This window comes from Protopterus annectens, chromosome 12.part0, assembly GCF_019279795.1.
Source record: "Protopterus annectens isolate FY-2018-M chromosome 12.part0, PAN1.0, whole genome shotgun sequence".
In the NCBI taxonomy this organism is placed as follows: Eukaryota; Metazoa; Chordata; order Ceratodontiformes; family Protopteridae; genus Protopterus; species Protopterus annectens.
In genome coordinates this window covers 268,452,880-268,470,752 of record NC_056746.1, presented here as the reverse complement: position 1 = coordinate 268,470,752, position 17,873 = coordinate 268,452,880, and the positions used below count along the sequence as shown (strand labels likewise).

General features: G+C 39.4%; 1 protein-coding gene across 1 annotated transcript in view; it reads left to right on the top strand.

Annotated features, from left to right (window-relative positions):
- The window catches only part of IL21R (interleukin 21 receptor), a 274,497-nt gene that overhangs the window by 232,313 nt on the left and 24,311 nt on the right, over positions 1-17,873 (top strand). Inside the window, exon 8 of the mRNA XM_044089327.1 lies at positions 742-826. Coding sequence (XP_043945262.1) covers positions 742-826 — 85 coding nt within the window. The remainder of the gene's footprint in view (positions 1-741; positions 827-17,873) is intronic.

Here is a 17,873-nt window from a genome sequence, read left to right as displayed (position 1 = left end):
TACATATCTACCTACGCATGCAAACATAGGCTATTTGACAAAACTGCAGTTTGACAAAAAAAAGACTGACAAAAGCAAAGCATCTGCTTTGTGGCAGGCAAAACCTTCCATACTCCTGTAGAAGAGATATGTCCCCCCTGCACCCCGTACTTAACATTTATTGATTGATTGATTTTTAGTTTTCATTTAACTGGGTGGGGGGGGTTGAGTCATTTTCACTGATGAACTAGGCACAACAAATCCACAGAAACATATAACAGCAAAAGAAAAAGATATTAACAGATGTTACATCAAAATAAAATCAGAGCATTATTTATGATAGACATATTTAATCATCTCTGATGTCACTCCATCTCAGTGGGAAAAACCTCTGCAAGATTTTTTGTTCACTGTTTTCTTGCTGATAGCATATCTTGGACCGCTGACTTCAGCTAAATTATCTACTCATTAAATATCCTCAAAAACAGACAGACAGACACACACACACACACACACACACACACACACACACACACACACACACACACACACACACACACACACACACACACACACACACACACTTCCTGTTTAATTCAGTAGGGTATGTAATGTCTGTCATTCCATGGAGCATTATGTATTTCTTTTATCAAAACGTGCATTTATATATAGTAGCAAAACATTATCACTACTGTCTTAAATTTTGCAATAAATAAAAACTTTAAGACCTTTAACTATATTTTTTCTCTGTGTTTCTATCAGGTTATGGAAGAAATTGTGGGACTACACACCCGACCCCTCTCATTTTTTCAAACCTCTTTATGTGGTATACAATGGAGACTTCAAGGTAAAAATAACATCATTACCATATCTGACTCACTGACTTCTGCTTTAGGACACAAAAACACTTCCTATATAAGGGAGTTTTTCACTTTCAGTCTGGGGGGGTATACTGGTTGATGGAACTTTTCAGTGCAACAGTGCGTCATCTTGACTGAGTCAGAAGAGGTTTTGTGTAAAACACTTACGCTCTTTTCATTGTGTTCTCTACACTGGAAAGTACAACTTTGTCAAAGACATGCTTGGTTGTGTAAGACCAGAGGCGATTCAAATTAATGCATCCATCTCTGAAGCAGGGATTATTTGAAAACGTTTTGACAGTGACCATGAAAGTGTGTGTATGCAATCTGATAATGAAAACAAGTTTCTGTAGAGCTGAAAGCTATGTTTTTAAGATGATACTAGTTTTATGTTGTATTCACATACTTTTTCTACGTCTTCCAAAGAACAATCCTTCCTGTTACCGTAGTTCTATGTGAGAGATATATAGAACAGATCTATTCGCAGCACTTCTAGGGGATCTCCTGGACATTTGTGAAACAGAAGTGAAATAAAAGAGGGCTTATCAAATAAAACAGCCATTCTGATGTGAATTCTCATACAGAATCAGAGATGACCTCACTACATTTTCATCGCAACTGACAAAAATCTAAGGATAGGAGAACTAACTGTAACAGTGTTAGTTTCTTGCTTTCGAAGCTTTGCAATCAACTTTCTGTGTAAAAAGTTTAGTGCCATGAGATATTCTAGCTTATGGATAAGCACTATTGATGATGTGTGTGTGTAAGAGATACAGGATAACATGGACAAGCAGAGAGTGCATGATAAACAAAGTAGTGGACCTATTAAGGAGAGGTAGTGTATGTGATAAGACTGCTTTCCTCTTCTGCTGGTAGCAATGCATACAGCCAGTATGTGTTTCACCTTGAAGTCAATAGTTCTGTGCTCTTTTGTTCTAGGAAAACAAAAAAACACGAACACACACACACACACACACACACACACACACACACACACACACACACACACACACACACACACACACGTACATGCACAGTGCCCACACACACACACACACACACACACACACACACACACACACACACACACACACACACACACACACACGCATACACATGTACACATACACCCCCCACACACACACACACATGCACACACAGTGCCTTCACACACAAACACACACACACACACACACACACACACACACACACACACACACACACACACACACACATATGCATACACATGCACACATACACACCTACACACAGTGCCCACACACACAGAGAAACACACACACACACACACACACACACACACACACACACACACACTGGTACTGTTTGCCTGCAGTACTGCTTAGCACCAGTATGTGGAATTCTGGCAATCACTAGGCATCATTATAGTGCTGGCCAGTAAAATTTCTGCTGTAACAAATATTCAAAAACACGCATGCGGGACAGAAAAATCAGTTTGCCGGTTGTAAATCCAGATTCCACAGGAATAAGTCCAGGCAGCACTCAATATTCAAAACAAAATCTAAAACTGCTATCAGCAGTGTGGTAGACAAACTCCTCCCCATAGGCAGATGTATTTAAAAAATGAAGTTACAAAGCAGTTAAAATAATTCTTCAGTCTCACTGCCAGGATGTCCAGAGTCCACAAGCATCCTCACATAAACAGTATGCTGCACTTACCTTCCTAAATCCTAAAAAATCAGCAAAATCTGCATTAAAACTCATGTATTGTGCAACCATCAGCATGTACATGTCCAGCACATATTCAGTACATTAGGAAGCCATCCTCAGCCATTGAAGTTGGTGGAAAAAAAGACTACAGAAACAAGAAATTCAGACATATAATGCCATTATTTAAAAAGGTATGCCATTTATTTTGTTTAAATAATGGCATATTATTAATAGCATTCACTGTCGTGATCAAACCATACCAACAATGAGTAAATCCTGCATTATCCACACTCATTCATAGATTATTGTGATTAGCAGGCTCTTTGGTGTGGAGGGATGAAACCCCAACTGTAGTCCCAGCAGACCTGGGTCCAGTTAATGATTCTAAGTGTTACAGAAGCCAGCTAGGAAAATGGCATTGAGTGTCCAAGGCCAACTTACACATTTTGGGTTGGGGTAGAGCAGTTTGGGCCCAGAGTATAGTTGCCACTTGTGGAAGTTTGTACGAAACTGTGAGCAGCAAGACAGGGCCATAGCCTGCTAAGGAGTGCACATGCTATAGTCTTTTTTTCTGGGACCTCTACATCATCCTTATGGCATTGCTACCCAGTGTCCCATGTCCACACCAGATCTATCAGCTACCTCGACCCCCTCCCTGGACTTGTTCTGTTAATCTGCTGTGGCTAGTCATGGAGCCTAAGGGAATCTTGGGGATCTCAAGTTGTCCACATTCCATTGGGAGGATTTTTTTGATTATGCCCTGCCCACTCCCTTTGCCTCTTGAGCCTCACAGTTGTGTCCAAAGAGTGGGTATGGGGACATGGCATTGTATTGCCCTGCCTCTGCAGCAGGGCAGCCATTTTCCACCCTCTTCCTCCTCTTTGGACCATGCCTCAAAACATGCAGTGCCCCCAGCCTCCACCAGGTATCATCATAGAAGATGATCACATCACTATCCTCCCCCAGGATGATAACAACCATCCATCCTTGCCCACCTGTCAGTAGTCCAAGCCGCCAATCAAGCCTGAGTCCCCTGGGCCATAGTCAGGGTTTTATCCCTATATGCCACTGTAGCAGCTCTGTATCATGCTATAGTTGGAGACTGAGTGTGTGGAAATGCATAGGCAGCACCAGGCCAGAGCAGCAGGATTCATATTGGTGGTATGCCTGTCAACCACTGCTGGGAAGGGAACATGTAAAAAAACAAAAAGGTGACAACACTACTGATGGTCATGGTCATTGGTTTCCTTTGTCTTTGGCACATGCAGATGGCAAGGACAGGGATGCAGTGGTCAGACTAATGGTGAGGGGGTGTTTGAGTTGCAGGAAGAATGGTGATTAAAATGTGTAGATTATTAAGCACATGCTGAGTTTGAAGACAGAGTGCTATCAGCAGTTATTACTTCCCATACACAGTTCACCCTCATGCTGTGTTTGAAGACAGAGTGCTATCATCACTTATTACTTCCCATACACAATTCACCCTCATGCTGTGTTTGAAGACAGAGTGCTATCAGCAGTTATTACTTCCCATACACAGTTCACCCTCATGCTGTGTTTGAAGACAGAGTGCTATCAGCAGTTATTACTTCCCATACACAGTTCACCCTCCACTGACTAGTATCTATTTCTAAACCTGGGTCACTAGTATTAACAGCAAGCTGAACAACTTCATGACATGTGCCTTGAGAGCCAGGGACAACAATCCAGAGATATATTAAAATGACAGGAACAGGTCACTAACGTAATGATCTAAATCCCATCTTTTGTGCTGGCAAATACATTTCAGAAAGCAGCTTAGGTCACTGAAGAACTGATCAAAGTGAGGCAATTTAAAGAGAGGTTAAAGTAGTCAATAACAGCTCTGTTATCAGGCAAGGAGGACATGAGTGACTACATGCCAGCATGACAGACTCCTACAGGAGGCAGTGTCCCAGCTATTCCACTCACATGCATATAGCACGCATGTACACTCAACTATTAGTGCAGTGATATTTTATTAGATCCTAAACTCATCTGTTTACCTCCTATTTAAGAGAAAAAAATACCTTCCATAGAAACCCACAGACGATGCTTTAGTGATTTGCAGTCTGTGCTGTGGTCCAACTTCTGCCTTTATGGTGCTTCCAGATGGGGCATATAAACTCAATGATTCAAGTCTTTATGGACTATGATGGCCTCAGAGAGACCAAGGCTGCAGTGCCAATGGCTATAACTGCTAAAATAGAGAACACAAAGTACATAGCATTAAAAAAGTGAGATTGTAGTTGCACCCTGCCATAGCCATATGGACATGTTTTTTTCTGTTTAATAACAACCGCAGAATGGTACAAAACTAAAAAGGTCTCTCTCTCTCTCTCTTTAAAAAAGGACTGCTTGCAGCCTCTGACAGTTAATAAGTAGTTCATTCCATGCCCTTTCTTAGAAGGATTAATATGTAGATCATCTTATGCTCTTTCTTAGAAGGAGATGCTTTTTTTCTTCTGTGTCCAGCTGCTGTTGCAACTAGATATCGTAGGTCAGATTTGGTCATAGATACGACTAGGAATAGCATTTCCATTTAGTCACTGGTGGAGTAGCTACATGAATGCACTGTTGAGTCTACATTTATGAGGTATGAAGCTGTCATTACAAGGTGGGAGAGCTGTTTTAAATCACTATTGAAATAATACATCAAACACTGCATAACATTTATATAATATCTTTAAGATGCATTAGAACTGAGTTTGCGACCATTCCCGAAAGGTTTAAACTTTTTCTGGCCTTAGGACTGGCATACTTTTTTCAGGAGACACCGATTAAGATGACATTAGGCAGCATTACATGTACTAACTAGAAGTGTGATATAACAACTCTGATAATGGCCTATGAATAAACCACTTCCTGCTGACCTGAGTTTGAGTCCCACATCCGCTGCTTGCTTACTGTGCAAGTTAAAAAACTTCAGATAACTAAACCAACATTCCACTGACAACTTATGAGATAGGCAGTTGAGTTTAATAGCTTATATCCGATCACCAAATAAATAAATACAATAAATAAAGATGACTGCTTAAAGTGATGATCTTAGTATAAGAACTTTTTTTAATTATTTAAACACTTCCATTGTAATGCATACATAGCTTACAAATTGCCACAACAGCATAGTTTACTAAAATGTAAAATTGTAGCTAAAATTTCATATTTGTTGGACTAACGTGCATTTCATAATTACATTTATCCTATTCTCTTTAATAAACTGACTAATAATCAAAAGCTATTTATCTCACTGTTCAAAAAGTGCTTCTCTTTTAACTGTAATTTGGTAACCAAGCAAGACTCTTTATGTAAATGTGACATTTTTGTACAACCCTGTGCTTGGAATGATAGCTAAGTTACATGTCTATTATTCCTGGTAGAAATCAAACCTAGGAGAAACAGACCCAAGTGTTTTGGAAATACCAAACTGTAAATCTTTTAGGTCATTTAGCTCCATTATCCCAACAATCTAGGTTGCAGTATCCATGCTTTCTGTTAATGCACTAATTTGGAAAGCCGCTGCTTACAACCAGTGCAGGGTTTGCAAACTCTAAAGAAGGTGAGGATCCTGCATAGGTCAGTTATTAACACATTGTACTTTGGGAGTAAGGGACATCACACAGTGATAGTAAGCATTATTCACCAGACTGTGGATAGTAAGAGACATCACACAGCGATTCTAAGCATTATTCACCAGACTGTGGATAGTAAGAGACATCACACAGCGATAGTAAGCATTATTCACCAGACTGTGGATAGTAAGGGACATCACACAGCGATAGTAAGCATTATTCACCAGACTGTGGATAGTAAGAGACATCGCACAGCGATAGTAAGCATTATTCACCAGACTGTGGATAGTAAGAGACATCACACAGCGATAGTAAGCATTATTCACCAGACTGTGGATAGTAAGGGACATCACACAGCGATAGTAAGCATTATTCACCAGACTGTGGATAGTAAGAGACATTCTATGCATTATTTACCAGACTGTGGGTAGTAAGAGACATCACACAGTGATTCTAAACATTATTCACCAGACTGTGGATAGTAAGGAACATCACACAGCGATTCTAAGCATTATTTACCAGACTGTGGGTAGTAAGAGACATCACACAGCGATTCTAAACATTATTCACCAGACTGTGGATAGTAAGAGACATCACACAGCGATAGTAAGCATTATTCACCAGACTGTGGATAGTAAGGGACATCACACAGCGATAGTAAGCATTATTCACCAGACTGTGGATAGTAAGAGACATCGCACAGCGATTCTAAGCATTATTCATCAGACTGTGGATAGTAAGAGACATCACACAGCGATAGTAAGCATTATTCACCAGACTGTGGATAGTAAGGGACATCACACAGCGATAGTAAGCATTATTCACCAGACTGTGGATAGTAAGAGACATCGCACAGCGATTCTAAGCATTATTTACCAGACTGTGAGTAGTAAGAGACATCACACAGTGATTCTAAACATTATTCACCAGACTGTGGATAGTAAGGAACATCACACAGCGATTCTAAGCATTATTTACCAGACTGTGGGTAGTAAGAGACATCACACAGTGATTCTAAACATTATTCACCAGACTGTGGATAGTAAGGGACATCGCACAGCGATTCTAAGCATTATTTACCAGACTGTGGGTAGTAAGAGACATCACACAGTGATTCTAAACATTATTCACCAGACTGTGGTAGTAAGAGACATCACACAGTGATTCTAAACATTATTCACCAGACTGTGGATAGTAAGAGACATCACACAGCGATAGTAAGCATTATTCACCAGACTGTGGATAGTAAGAGACATCGCACAGCGATTCTAAGCATTATTTACCAGACTGTGGGTAGTAAGAGACATCACACAGTGATTCTAAGTATGATTCACCAGACAATGGATAGTAAGAGACATCACACAGAGATTCTAAGCATTATTAAGCAGACTGTCAACAAGCAGGTACACTTAGCTGAAAAATTAGAAGTATCAGCATGCATGCACCTAAAAATGAGATGTGACTGTGGCAGGAAACACTGAAACTAAACAATAAGGCACTTTCTTCCTTTAACACAGTGTTTATTTCCTGTCTTAACCTTAAGGCTTAAGTCATGTATGGCATTTTTAAATTGTTTGCACATTACATGAATATTTAAGAAATGCCTTCAAGGCAAAGCCTAGTAACTCCATCCACAACATATTTTTAGAAGCAGCTCTATAAAATAATAAATAAAATAAATAGTTTCATAGGTGGTTACTATACATATGATCCAGGAGATAACTTAGGACTCTAGCTAATTCTAAAACTACCACAGGGTGCTGCATTCTAAAGGGGCTTGCTCATAGTCATAGAGTTGGCAAATGGAGGTTAAAGGAATCAAACCTTGTACTACAGGATGCAGGTCATTCACAGCTCATAGTCCTAATTTTCTGCTCTAATGCAGTAATTACCAGGCTGAAAGTAAAGCTAATGTGTGACAAGTTAAATCTATTATTGTGCCCATCTCACTGAACTTCTTCTTCTTCAATGTTTCCTTTACTGATGAAAAATTAATAAATATAATACCATGGTCCCCTACTGATTTTGCTTCATATGTTGCTCTGTCCCTCATAAAATGTTTGATATTCAGATAAATTACTGAGGATTACAGGCAGGCAATAATACCAACTTCCTCCATCACAGGCCACTGCAGAAATACTTCATGCCTCTGTCAGCCGCCTGAAATACTGCTTCTCAGGACACTGCTGGAGACATAGGTGGATATCTTGCCCTTTTCCAATGGGCCATTTTCTAGAACTGGAGGACATATCTCTCCTGTAATATCTGTATCACATGACATAGCAGTCTTCACGCAGTGGGTATATGTACAGGGGTGCAGAGAGAAGAGTCCCAGATAAATATATGCAGTTGGATGAAGTAACACATTCACTGTCACATTTAATCATTATGCTATTACAGCATTTATTAACAAGGGAGGTATGCACCCACAAAAAGCAGTGCAACACCGATCTTTCAGAGAGCCACATAAACTGTACCCTAGGCAACTACTGTATCCATGTAGCTGGTGTAGAATTAATTTTTCTAATGTCTGCTAAACCTAGCATGACTACCCCAGTATTCAGGGCATCTTATACGTATATGACTATATGATAAAAGGAATGGACCCACAAATATGCCTAGGCTGACTATGTGTTACAACTGTATCCCTCCATTTAAATTCACCGTTTTTATTTTATTCCATCTGTTCCACATGAAATATAAGGTGAATGGTCACCCCAATTACCTTGATCACCTGTGCTAATCTAATCCATTGTCCCATAATCCACACTGAAAAAAATACTTGCTTATATCTGTTTTAAAAAACTAGGTCCATCTTGTAGCCATTAAAAATGTAACTCTGCCTGATACCCATGATGTCCTCTCCTTTCTATACTTATAGGTTCATAGGTTCATAGGTTCATACTAGGCTATCTGCCCTAGGGCATTTATAAGCCTAGCCAGAGTGTGTATGGCTTTCGCCACCCATATTAAATTAATTTTGCTATGCCCTTTTTCAAGGTTAGTATACTGTGCCTCTGTCTAACAGTGACACAGAAGTGATACCCTGGGTAAACCTACGATCTCCCATCCACTCATCAAGATTCCTCTTGAAGAGAGTCAATGAGGGACTCTGCCTAACCTGGACTGGGATTTTATTCCAGAGTGAAGGGAGCCTCTGGGTTATGAATCTGTCCCTCCAGCATGTCCTATTTATTTCAGTGCTGAGGTTCAAGTCCCTCGAGCATGTGCCTCGATGGGATTTGGATTTTCTGAGGTACAGCATGTCCATTAATTCCGGGTTGGACATGGCTTTATACGTCAGGCACAGATCGCCTCTGAGCAGGTGGTATGCCACTGAGTAGAGCTGGAGTTTCTTTAACCGGGCAGCATACGGCATCTGTTTGAGCCCCTTGATCCTCTTGGTGAGGTACTTTTGGGGTCTTTCCAGTTGCTGCAGGTGTCTGGTAAGGTACATCCCAAAAGGGGAATTGTACTCAATTATGGGCCTGCTGAGGGATGAGTAAAGAGGCACGATGACCTCCCCTGATCTAGATGTGAATCCCTTCATGATTAGGTGGGCTATATAAAATGTTTTTCTAACCACTTTGGCCACGTGGTTGTCAAATGAGAGATTGCTATCAACTTGGGTCCCCAGGTCCCTAATTACTTCTTCTGTACTTAATGGATTACCACCTATGTGGTAATTTGTGGGCACTTTGTTTTTGCCAAAGGGGATGACTATACACTTTTTGGCGTTTAGCTTGAGGCCATGGCTCTGGCACCAGTTGTCTGTTTCTATGAGGTCCTTTTGAGGATGCTTGTGTCGGCTGGAGAGTCTATTATGGCGCACAGTTTGCAGTCATCTGCGAACTTGGTCAGCCGCAGTCCTTCCATTTTGGCCTGTACCTCCGAGAAATATATACCGAACAAGAGAGGTCCCAGTATTGAGCCTTGTGGGATGCCGCTTGTAACTGGTTTGGAGTCTGACATGGCTCCAGCAATTCTAACCATGTGGGTTCTGTCCTTGAGCCAGTTTGCAACCCATCTAGTGACATAGGGGTTTATATTTAAGCTGGTGAGCTTATCTATAATGCCCGAGTGGGGTATTGTATCGAAGGCTTTTGCGAGGTCCAGGTAGGCTGTGTGGACCACCTTCCCCTCGTCAATGGCCTTGGTGACTGTTTCAAAGAAATCGACCAGGTTTAAGAGGCAGGATCTGCCCTTAACAAAGCCGAACTGGGTAGGATCCAGTGTCTGTAGGTCCCCAACATCTTTATTTATGAGGTCTATGATGATCCTTTCCATAGCTTTGCAGACCAAGCTAGTCAGGCTTATGGGGCGATAGTTTCCTGGATCCGTTGAGGCACCACCTTTGTGGAGATGGACCACTGTTGCTGTACACCACTCTTTGGGTACATATCCTGTAGTAAGGTTGAGAGTGAGCAGTAGTTTTATGTTTGGGTTTAGCTCTTCTTGGAGTTCATGTAGGACACAGCCCGGGACACTGTCTGGTCCCATTGATGTTGTGTTTTTTGCTTTGGAGAGGGCGGCTCTTACCTGAGCATCTGAGATGTCAGGGGGGCAGCACTCTGCTGGGATAGATATTTGCCCTTTGGTGGGAGGGGAGAAGTTTGCGCTGAACCTGTCAGCTAGGATGTTGGCAATGTCTGTGGGTTCGGTGTATTTTTTGCCATTTTGGACTAATTCTGAGCATATCTGGGAATTCCCACCCAGGTTCCTAACATAACTAAAGAAAGCCTTGTGATTATCCTTAGTGTCCTGTGCAATTTTTCTCTCGAAGCTGGCCTTAGATGATTTAATGAGTGCCCGCAGTTTTTTGCTAATACTGATCAGAGATGCCTTCCCTTTTTTGGGATTTTGCTCTATCATGTAGTAGCGTCCTCCTTCTATTGTATAGTTTGTTTATGGCTGGGGTCCACCAGACAGGACGTCTGCCTTTGGAGGATTGGGTCTTGGTTTTATTTGGGATTGCATGATCCATGCATTCCTGAAGGTGTTCATAGAATGCGTTTATAAAGGATTCTGCGGTCTGGGCCGTATTTTCCACAGGCCTGGGGGCTTTGAAGGATTCCACCTCGGTTTTTCTTGAAGCACATACATACATACTAAAGAAACATTTCTAAATAAAGTATTTCACACATGCATTAAAGGGTTTTAAAATATTTCTTTACTCAAAAACTGAACAGGTGCAAATGGGCACTATTTACTTTACAAAATATGTTTTATTTAATTTACTGTCAGTTTGTTATATTGTTGCATTGAAACATATCACACAGGCAAATGTACATATGGAAACAGAATCACAAGCAACAACTGGAATGCCTACAGAGAAACCTTACTAAGGGGATACAAGGTCTAAATAACATGTCTTTCATGGACCCACTCAAAGCTCTCTCACTATACTCTGTATCCCACAGACTGCTAAGAGGTGATCTGTGTCAGCAATAGAGGCACCCTCCAACTCATTATTGATGGATTTACTGCACATCAGCAAGTCAAATGTCATCAGAAATACTTGGTCTAGGGATCTAACCCTCTTCTACAGCATTAAAAGAACAGTTTGGAGGAGCAGGTATATTTCACAGAGGATACCACTGCTGTCGAACAGATACCCCATCCACATAAAACAAAGTTGTGTCACTCTAGCCTGTATAATATTTAATTGTATCACTTGAGCCTGTATCAATTAGCTAAATAGGTTAAGTACTAGGCTAGCTTCCCTTGCAGGCCATTTTAAGACTAGGCAATTTTCTTTTTTGTGCTCGAAATAACCTATCCCATTTGGCTACATTCCATGGTCAATAATTATATATTACCCCTAATGAGAATAACTGGGATCATACCATAGATAATTTGAGGGGGGGGAGCACACATGAGATAAAGCTTTTAGGAGCTGCCCCATCCATTTCTAGTACAGGAGGCAGTTCTGGAGTAAATTTTCCATTTTCCAACCATAAATCAAAGTTAAGCTTGAAAACGGACAGGGATGAATTTTGTTTTATGTGAATAGGGTGTCTGTTCGACAGCAGTGGTATCCTCTGTGAAATATACCTGCTCCTCCAAACTGTTCTTTTAATGCTGTAGAAGAGGGTTAGATCCCTAGACCAAGTATTTCTGATGACATTTGACTTGCTGATGTGCAGTAAATCCATCAATAATGAGTTGGAGGGTGCCTCTATTGCTGACACAGATCACCTCTTAGCAGTCTGTAGGATACCGAGTATAGTGACAGAGCTTTGAGTGGGTCCATGAAAGACATGTTATTTAGACCTTGTATCCCCTTAGTAAGGTTTCTCTGTAGGCATTCCAGTTGTTGCTTGTGATTCTGTTTCCATATGTACATTTGCCTGTGTGATATGTTTCAATGCAACACTATAACAAACTGACAGTAAATTAAATAAAACATATTTTGTAAAGTAAATAGTGCCCATTTGCACCTATTCAGTTTTTGAGTAAAGAAATATTTTAAAACCCTTTAATGCATGTGTGAAATACTTTATTTAGAAATGTTTCTTTAGTATGCATGCATGTGCTTCAAGAAAATCTAATATGTGACTATAGTAAAGTTTCAGACAAGTGTGGTTCTATTTTTAGTCACTGAGCAAATAAAATAAAGAGGAAATGTGATAAATCAGCTATGTGTCTGCATGCAATATCTGCATGCATAAAAAAAACTTCTACCACAACGGAAATGCATGACCTTTGTATAATGTAATAAAATGTCGATAAATGTCTTTATGACAAAAATGACGGTGAAGCACATAAACTGAATATGACACCAATGCTCCATGATCCCAGCAGCCTATGACACTTGCAAAACCTTGTCAGAAACATACTCGTGATCCATTCCTAAATGTCACTTTTCAAGGCAATATTTAGCAGTTCTAAACACGAAATTATGCAGCCATGGCTATGTAAACTACCACATGCAAAAATGTATGGATGTCTGAAATACCTAGCATATTATTATTCTGGCCTGTATGCACAAACTCATTGTAATCTATGACAAATGCTTGATTACATAGTAACTGCTCTAGGCACTTGATTACATTTATCTCCAAAACTGTTGTTTCAGAAAGGGTAAGATAACTGAAGTACAACACGTTAACAGCAACTGGCATCCAATATGAAACATTAAAATGATCATGTAAGGCCATATATAAAGACATTTATAAGATTGGACAGGTCAAAGCCTTGCTTTAATATATATATATATATATATATATATATATATATATATATATATATATATGTATGAGCAATAACAGTGCATATTTGCCACTGTAACAGATACATAAAAAATGCATCTACTTACACATAAATAGAGAAAAAGAAATAAACATACATATTTTATATGTACCTACTCTAAAACATTATATATATATATATATATATATATATATATATATATATATATATATATATATATATATATATACACACACACACACACACACACACACACACAAATATTTACCCACAGCCATTGGCTTTTCAACACGTAACTGTCGTATTGTAACTCTTACACAATCAGCACAAGAAGACCTACTGACATTACCATATTGCAGCAGTGCTGCTTCAGAAAAATGCATATGAAGCTGGTGAGGCTAGGTGGTCTACAGATCGCAGTATCACTGGTTGTGCAACCTTGTGGTGGGAGACCACCACATCTGTCCTCAGGCTTTAAGAACACAGTCAGTAGACATGCTCCGGTTAAAAAGGTCTACAAGGGAGTCAGAGAGGCAGTGTTTCATACTAACAAACAAACAGCCATGTATACAGTTAGTACTTATTCTACAGTGATAATAGGGGAAATAATAATTTGATTCTATAGGAGGGAAAGCATGGAGACAGAGAAGTCTGAGTTAAATTGGACTACAAGTATATTTGCAATACTCTCTGGGTTTGAGCAGGCAGTATTGTCAGATACCAACTCAGTGGACTGCCAATTGTTGCTTGAGATCACAGACATAAATGAAGAAGGCTTTATTGTTACCTTCAGACGTGGCAACAATATCCAAGAGCTCTTTGGCCTTGTTAGCTTTGCCTTAGCTCTTTGTTTACTCTTTTAGGTTTATCTTTAGAGCAGTGGGATGCAAACATTTTTTTTCTTGTTGTTGTAGTGTTTGTTTATGCTGGGATTCCACCAAAGAGGTTTGTTTCTGAACTTGGCTTTGTATTTGTGAAGAACAGTGACAGAGGGTTTGGTGTAGGAGCTTAAGTGTGACTAAAACTCAGCAGTGAAGGCAACCATTTCAGTTACTGGGTCCTCATTTATGTATTATTTATTAGCATTTGACTACCAGTAAAGTGAAGCCGCGGTGGTACAGCGGTAGCGTTATTGCCTCACAGCAAGAGGTTCTCCTGTTCGATTCATGGCTGGAGTGCCTTCTGTGTGGAATCTGCATGTCCTCCCCGCAGTCGAGTGGCCTCCGAAAGACATGCGTGAATAGGCGTGCCTTAGCTGAAGGTTGGGCATTGGGCTGGTAACTCAGCACCATAAAAAAAATCTACTCCTAATCATTAGCGGACCGGAAAAAGCCAAAAAGACAAACAACATTTGACTACCAGTAAAGTGTGACTTTTTCTATGAACTCATATAGTGAGAAGCTTTTGAATTTAATACCATTGTAGTTAGTTGTTGTAGTTATTGTAGTTAATAAAAATATTACCACCTTGTAAACTATCTTCATTAAAATCTGTTGGTTTATTATTAACTCCTCCATTAATGAACACTACTGCCTCATTCTCACAAAAGCTAAGTGGCTGCCAATACATCTGAGAACCAAACTCCTACTAGGATCACCAATTCACAAAGCCCTTTCTCCTGAGGCATCTTCCCCTCTCACTCATAAACTTTTCACCAACCCCTCCCCATATAATCTCAAGGGTATCCCTCAATCTCAACCCACCATACTAACTCAGGAAACTACACTACATTGCACTGAGCATGCTTTCCCCATCCTAGCACCTAAACTATGAGTCTCCATTCCACACTCGGTCAGAGCCATCCAAATGTACTCCTGCTTCAGACAACAGCTCAAGGAACACCTCTTCACTTAAACAAAGTGCAGCTGCACTCACCAGTCAAGTTAAACGAACTGTGTAGCTTTCTCACTCTCCCTCTTTCACCTCCCTTATCTCATCTTGTCACCCCCCCACCTACTGTCTCTCACTCATCCTACCTCCCTCTTCTCTTTGCATCTCTCATACACCTCTCTTTATTTTCGTCACTTCCCTCTCCATGTCTCTTTCTCCATTTGTTTGTGTTTTCCCCGTGGCATCCATTCCTACAACTATTCTCACTTCTCTTTTCTAATGTTTTCGTACCTCTCTATAGAATGATATGCTGCTATCCCTGTAGCATAAGTCATTGCAACATTTCTGCTTAGATCTTATTCAAGAAGCTCTGCTAAGCATAATTCCATTTTCCATCCATGTTTTGACTTTACAAACTGCTTCTTGAACTAAATGTTGCAGCATAATTTTGCTTCTGTAAATATGTATATGTTTTATCCTTATATCTGTAAATATGTATATGTTTTATAGCATATCCTTATATCTGTAAATATGTATATGTTTTATAGCATATCCTTATATCTGTAAATATGTATATGTTTTATCCTTATATCTGTAAATATGTATATGTTTTATAGCATATCCTTATATCTGTAAATATGTATATGTTTTATAGCATATCCTTATATCTGTAAATATGTATATGTTTTATAGCATATCCTTATATCTGTAAATATGTATATGTTTTATAGCATATCCTTATATCTGTAAATATGTATATGTTTTATAGCATATCCTTATATCTATAAATATGTATATGTTTTATAGCATATCCTTATATCTGTAAATATGTATATGTTTTATAGCATATCCTTATATCTGTAAATATGTATATGTTTTATACCATATCCTTATATCTGTAAATATGTATATGTTTTATAGCATATCCTTATATCTGTAAATATGTTTTCTTCATTTCTCATCTGATTTTGTTCCCCAATGCTGTGCCTGCAAATTGCCCATTGGGATCAGTGCACTACCCCAGTTAACAAATATAAATTAATAAATAAAAAGAAATAAATAGTGCTAAGACATCTCTGAAGACAGTGAAATTCAATGACATATTTGGCTGGGATTTTAGGGATGTTAGGGAAAATATTATGGCATGATGGTCAGCTTTGACCAGTGAGGGAATAACTAACAGTGTGATACACAATGGTGTCAGAGATCAATGAGTCAGTAATGTAACGAGGGTGGGGTGAGAGGAGCCGCTACCCTGGACACAAAGTGTTGGGCGTTGCCATTAGCTGATCTTGATTTCTAATGCAATAGCAGTTTTAAAAGCAGGTATTGCATTTGTAGTTAAACCAGAGAGCTATAGCACTCTATCTGTGGTCTAAACTGAAAAAAAAAACTGTAGCAGCTACTCACTACATTGTAGCAAGCAGTTTGCTACAGTTCAGAAGTATTAAAATAAAATAAATTTAACTAAAAACCTGAGTGCTGTAGTGCTCTGTGCAGTCTGGGTATAAACTGTAGCAACTGGTCAGCAGTTTGCTACAGTTTATAAGATTTTTTTTAGGCAAAACAAGAATGTCTAGTGCTCTATGCAGGCATGGTATAAACTGGTGCAACTGTAACTACAGTTTTTTTTTTTTTGCTTTTTAATGGAATAGCTGGGGGTCATGGATCTGTAACAAATCAATCAAATTAAAATAGTTTTTTTTTTTGTTGTTGAGAGGGTGGGGCACTGGTTCATGGTACTGGCACAGAGTGCTGGTTGAGCCAGCTGCGCTTCTGCAATAAGGTTTGGGCCTCTGGCAAGGGTAGGCACTAACTGGTTTCTGGAATAGTTGTTGATGAATTCTGAGAACTATTGTGCATATTTATTTATTTATTCATTCATTCTTTTATTCGTTTTTTGTGGTTATGTTGGCTAGCTAATGAATGAAAATTTGAAATCACCTGGCATAATTGTGTTTGGTTCAGTTCTAATTCATTTTCAGTAGTCTTTTTCCAGTAACTCCCTCTAATGTCCTCAATGACTATAGTCAGGTTTTGCCTATTATTACAACCGTACCTGATGAACTACAGAGTCAGAAGATGCTCTACTGCCATACTGTACACTCTGTATATCCATGAATGCATAGCAGCTCAAACAGCTGTGAATTGCATACACAGAAAATGCATTCCTTACTTTTTATTACTACACCTCACAATGTTTTGTAGCTAAAACATATTTCTTCAGCCAGGAGCCCACTATATATGGTAACCAGTATTTTCACAACTATCTGTGCTAGATTGTGCAGATCGACTCAAGTTGGATGACACTATGTAACAATCCAAGAGATTAGCATCCATAAAGTATGCTGCATGTGCATGTTATTATCACGTGTATCTAGCTTTATGTCTCAGCTGTCCAGCTACTCTTAAGTTTCTTTTACAGACGGTCATCACCCTACCTCATTAAAGGCCATTTAAGAGTCATATTTATAGTTTCCTGTAATACGTCACAGGGCTAGTTGTCACAGAAATGACAGTACATCTAACCATCATCACCTTAAACATTTGTGTGATGAATACACAAATAACATTGACACAAGTTTTAATGAGCCTGTAAGACGTACTTATGTTACACACACGCCATGTATTATGGTACATGCATGTGATGAATGCTGGGGGTGTACACAATGCAGCATTTTGCATGGATTTTAAGGACATATCAGACAGCATA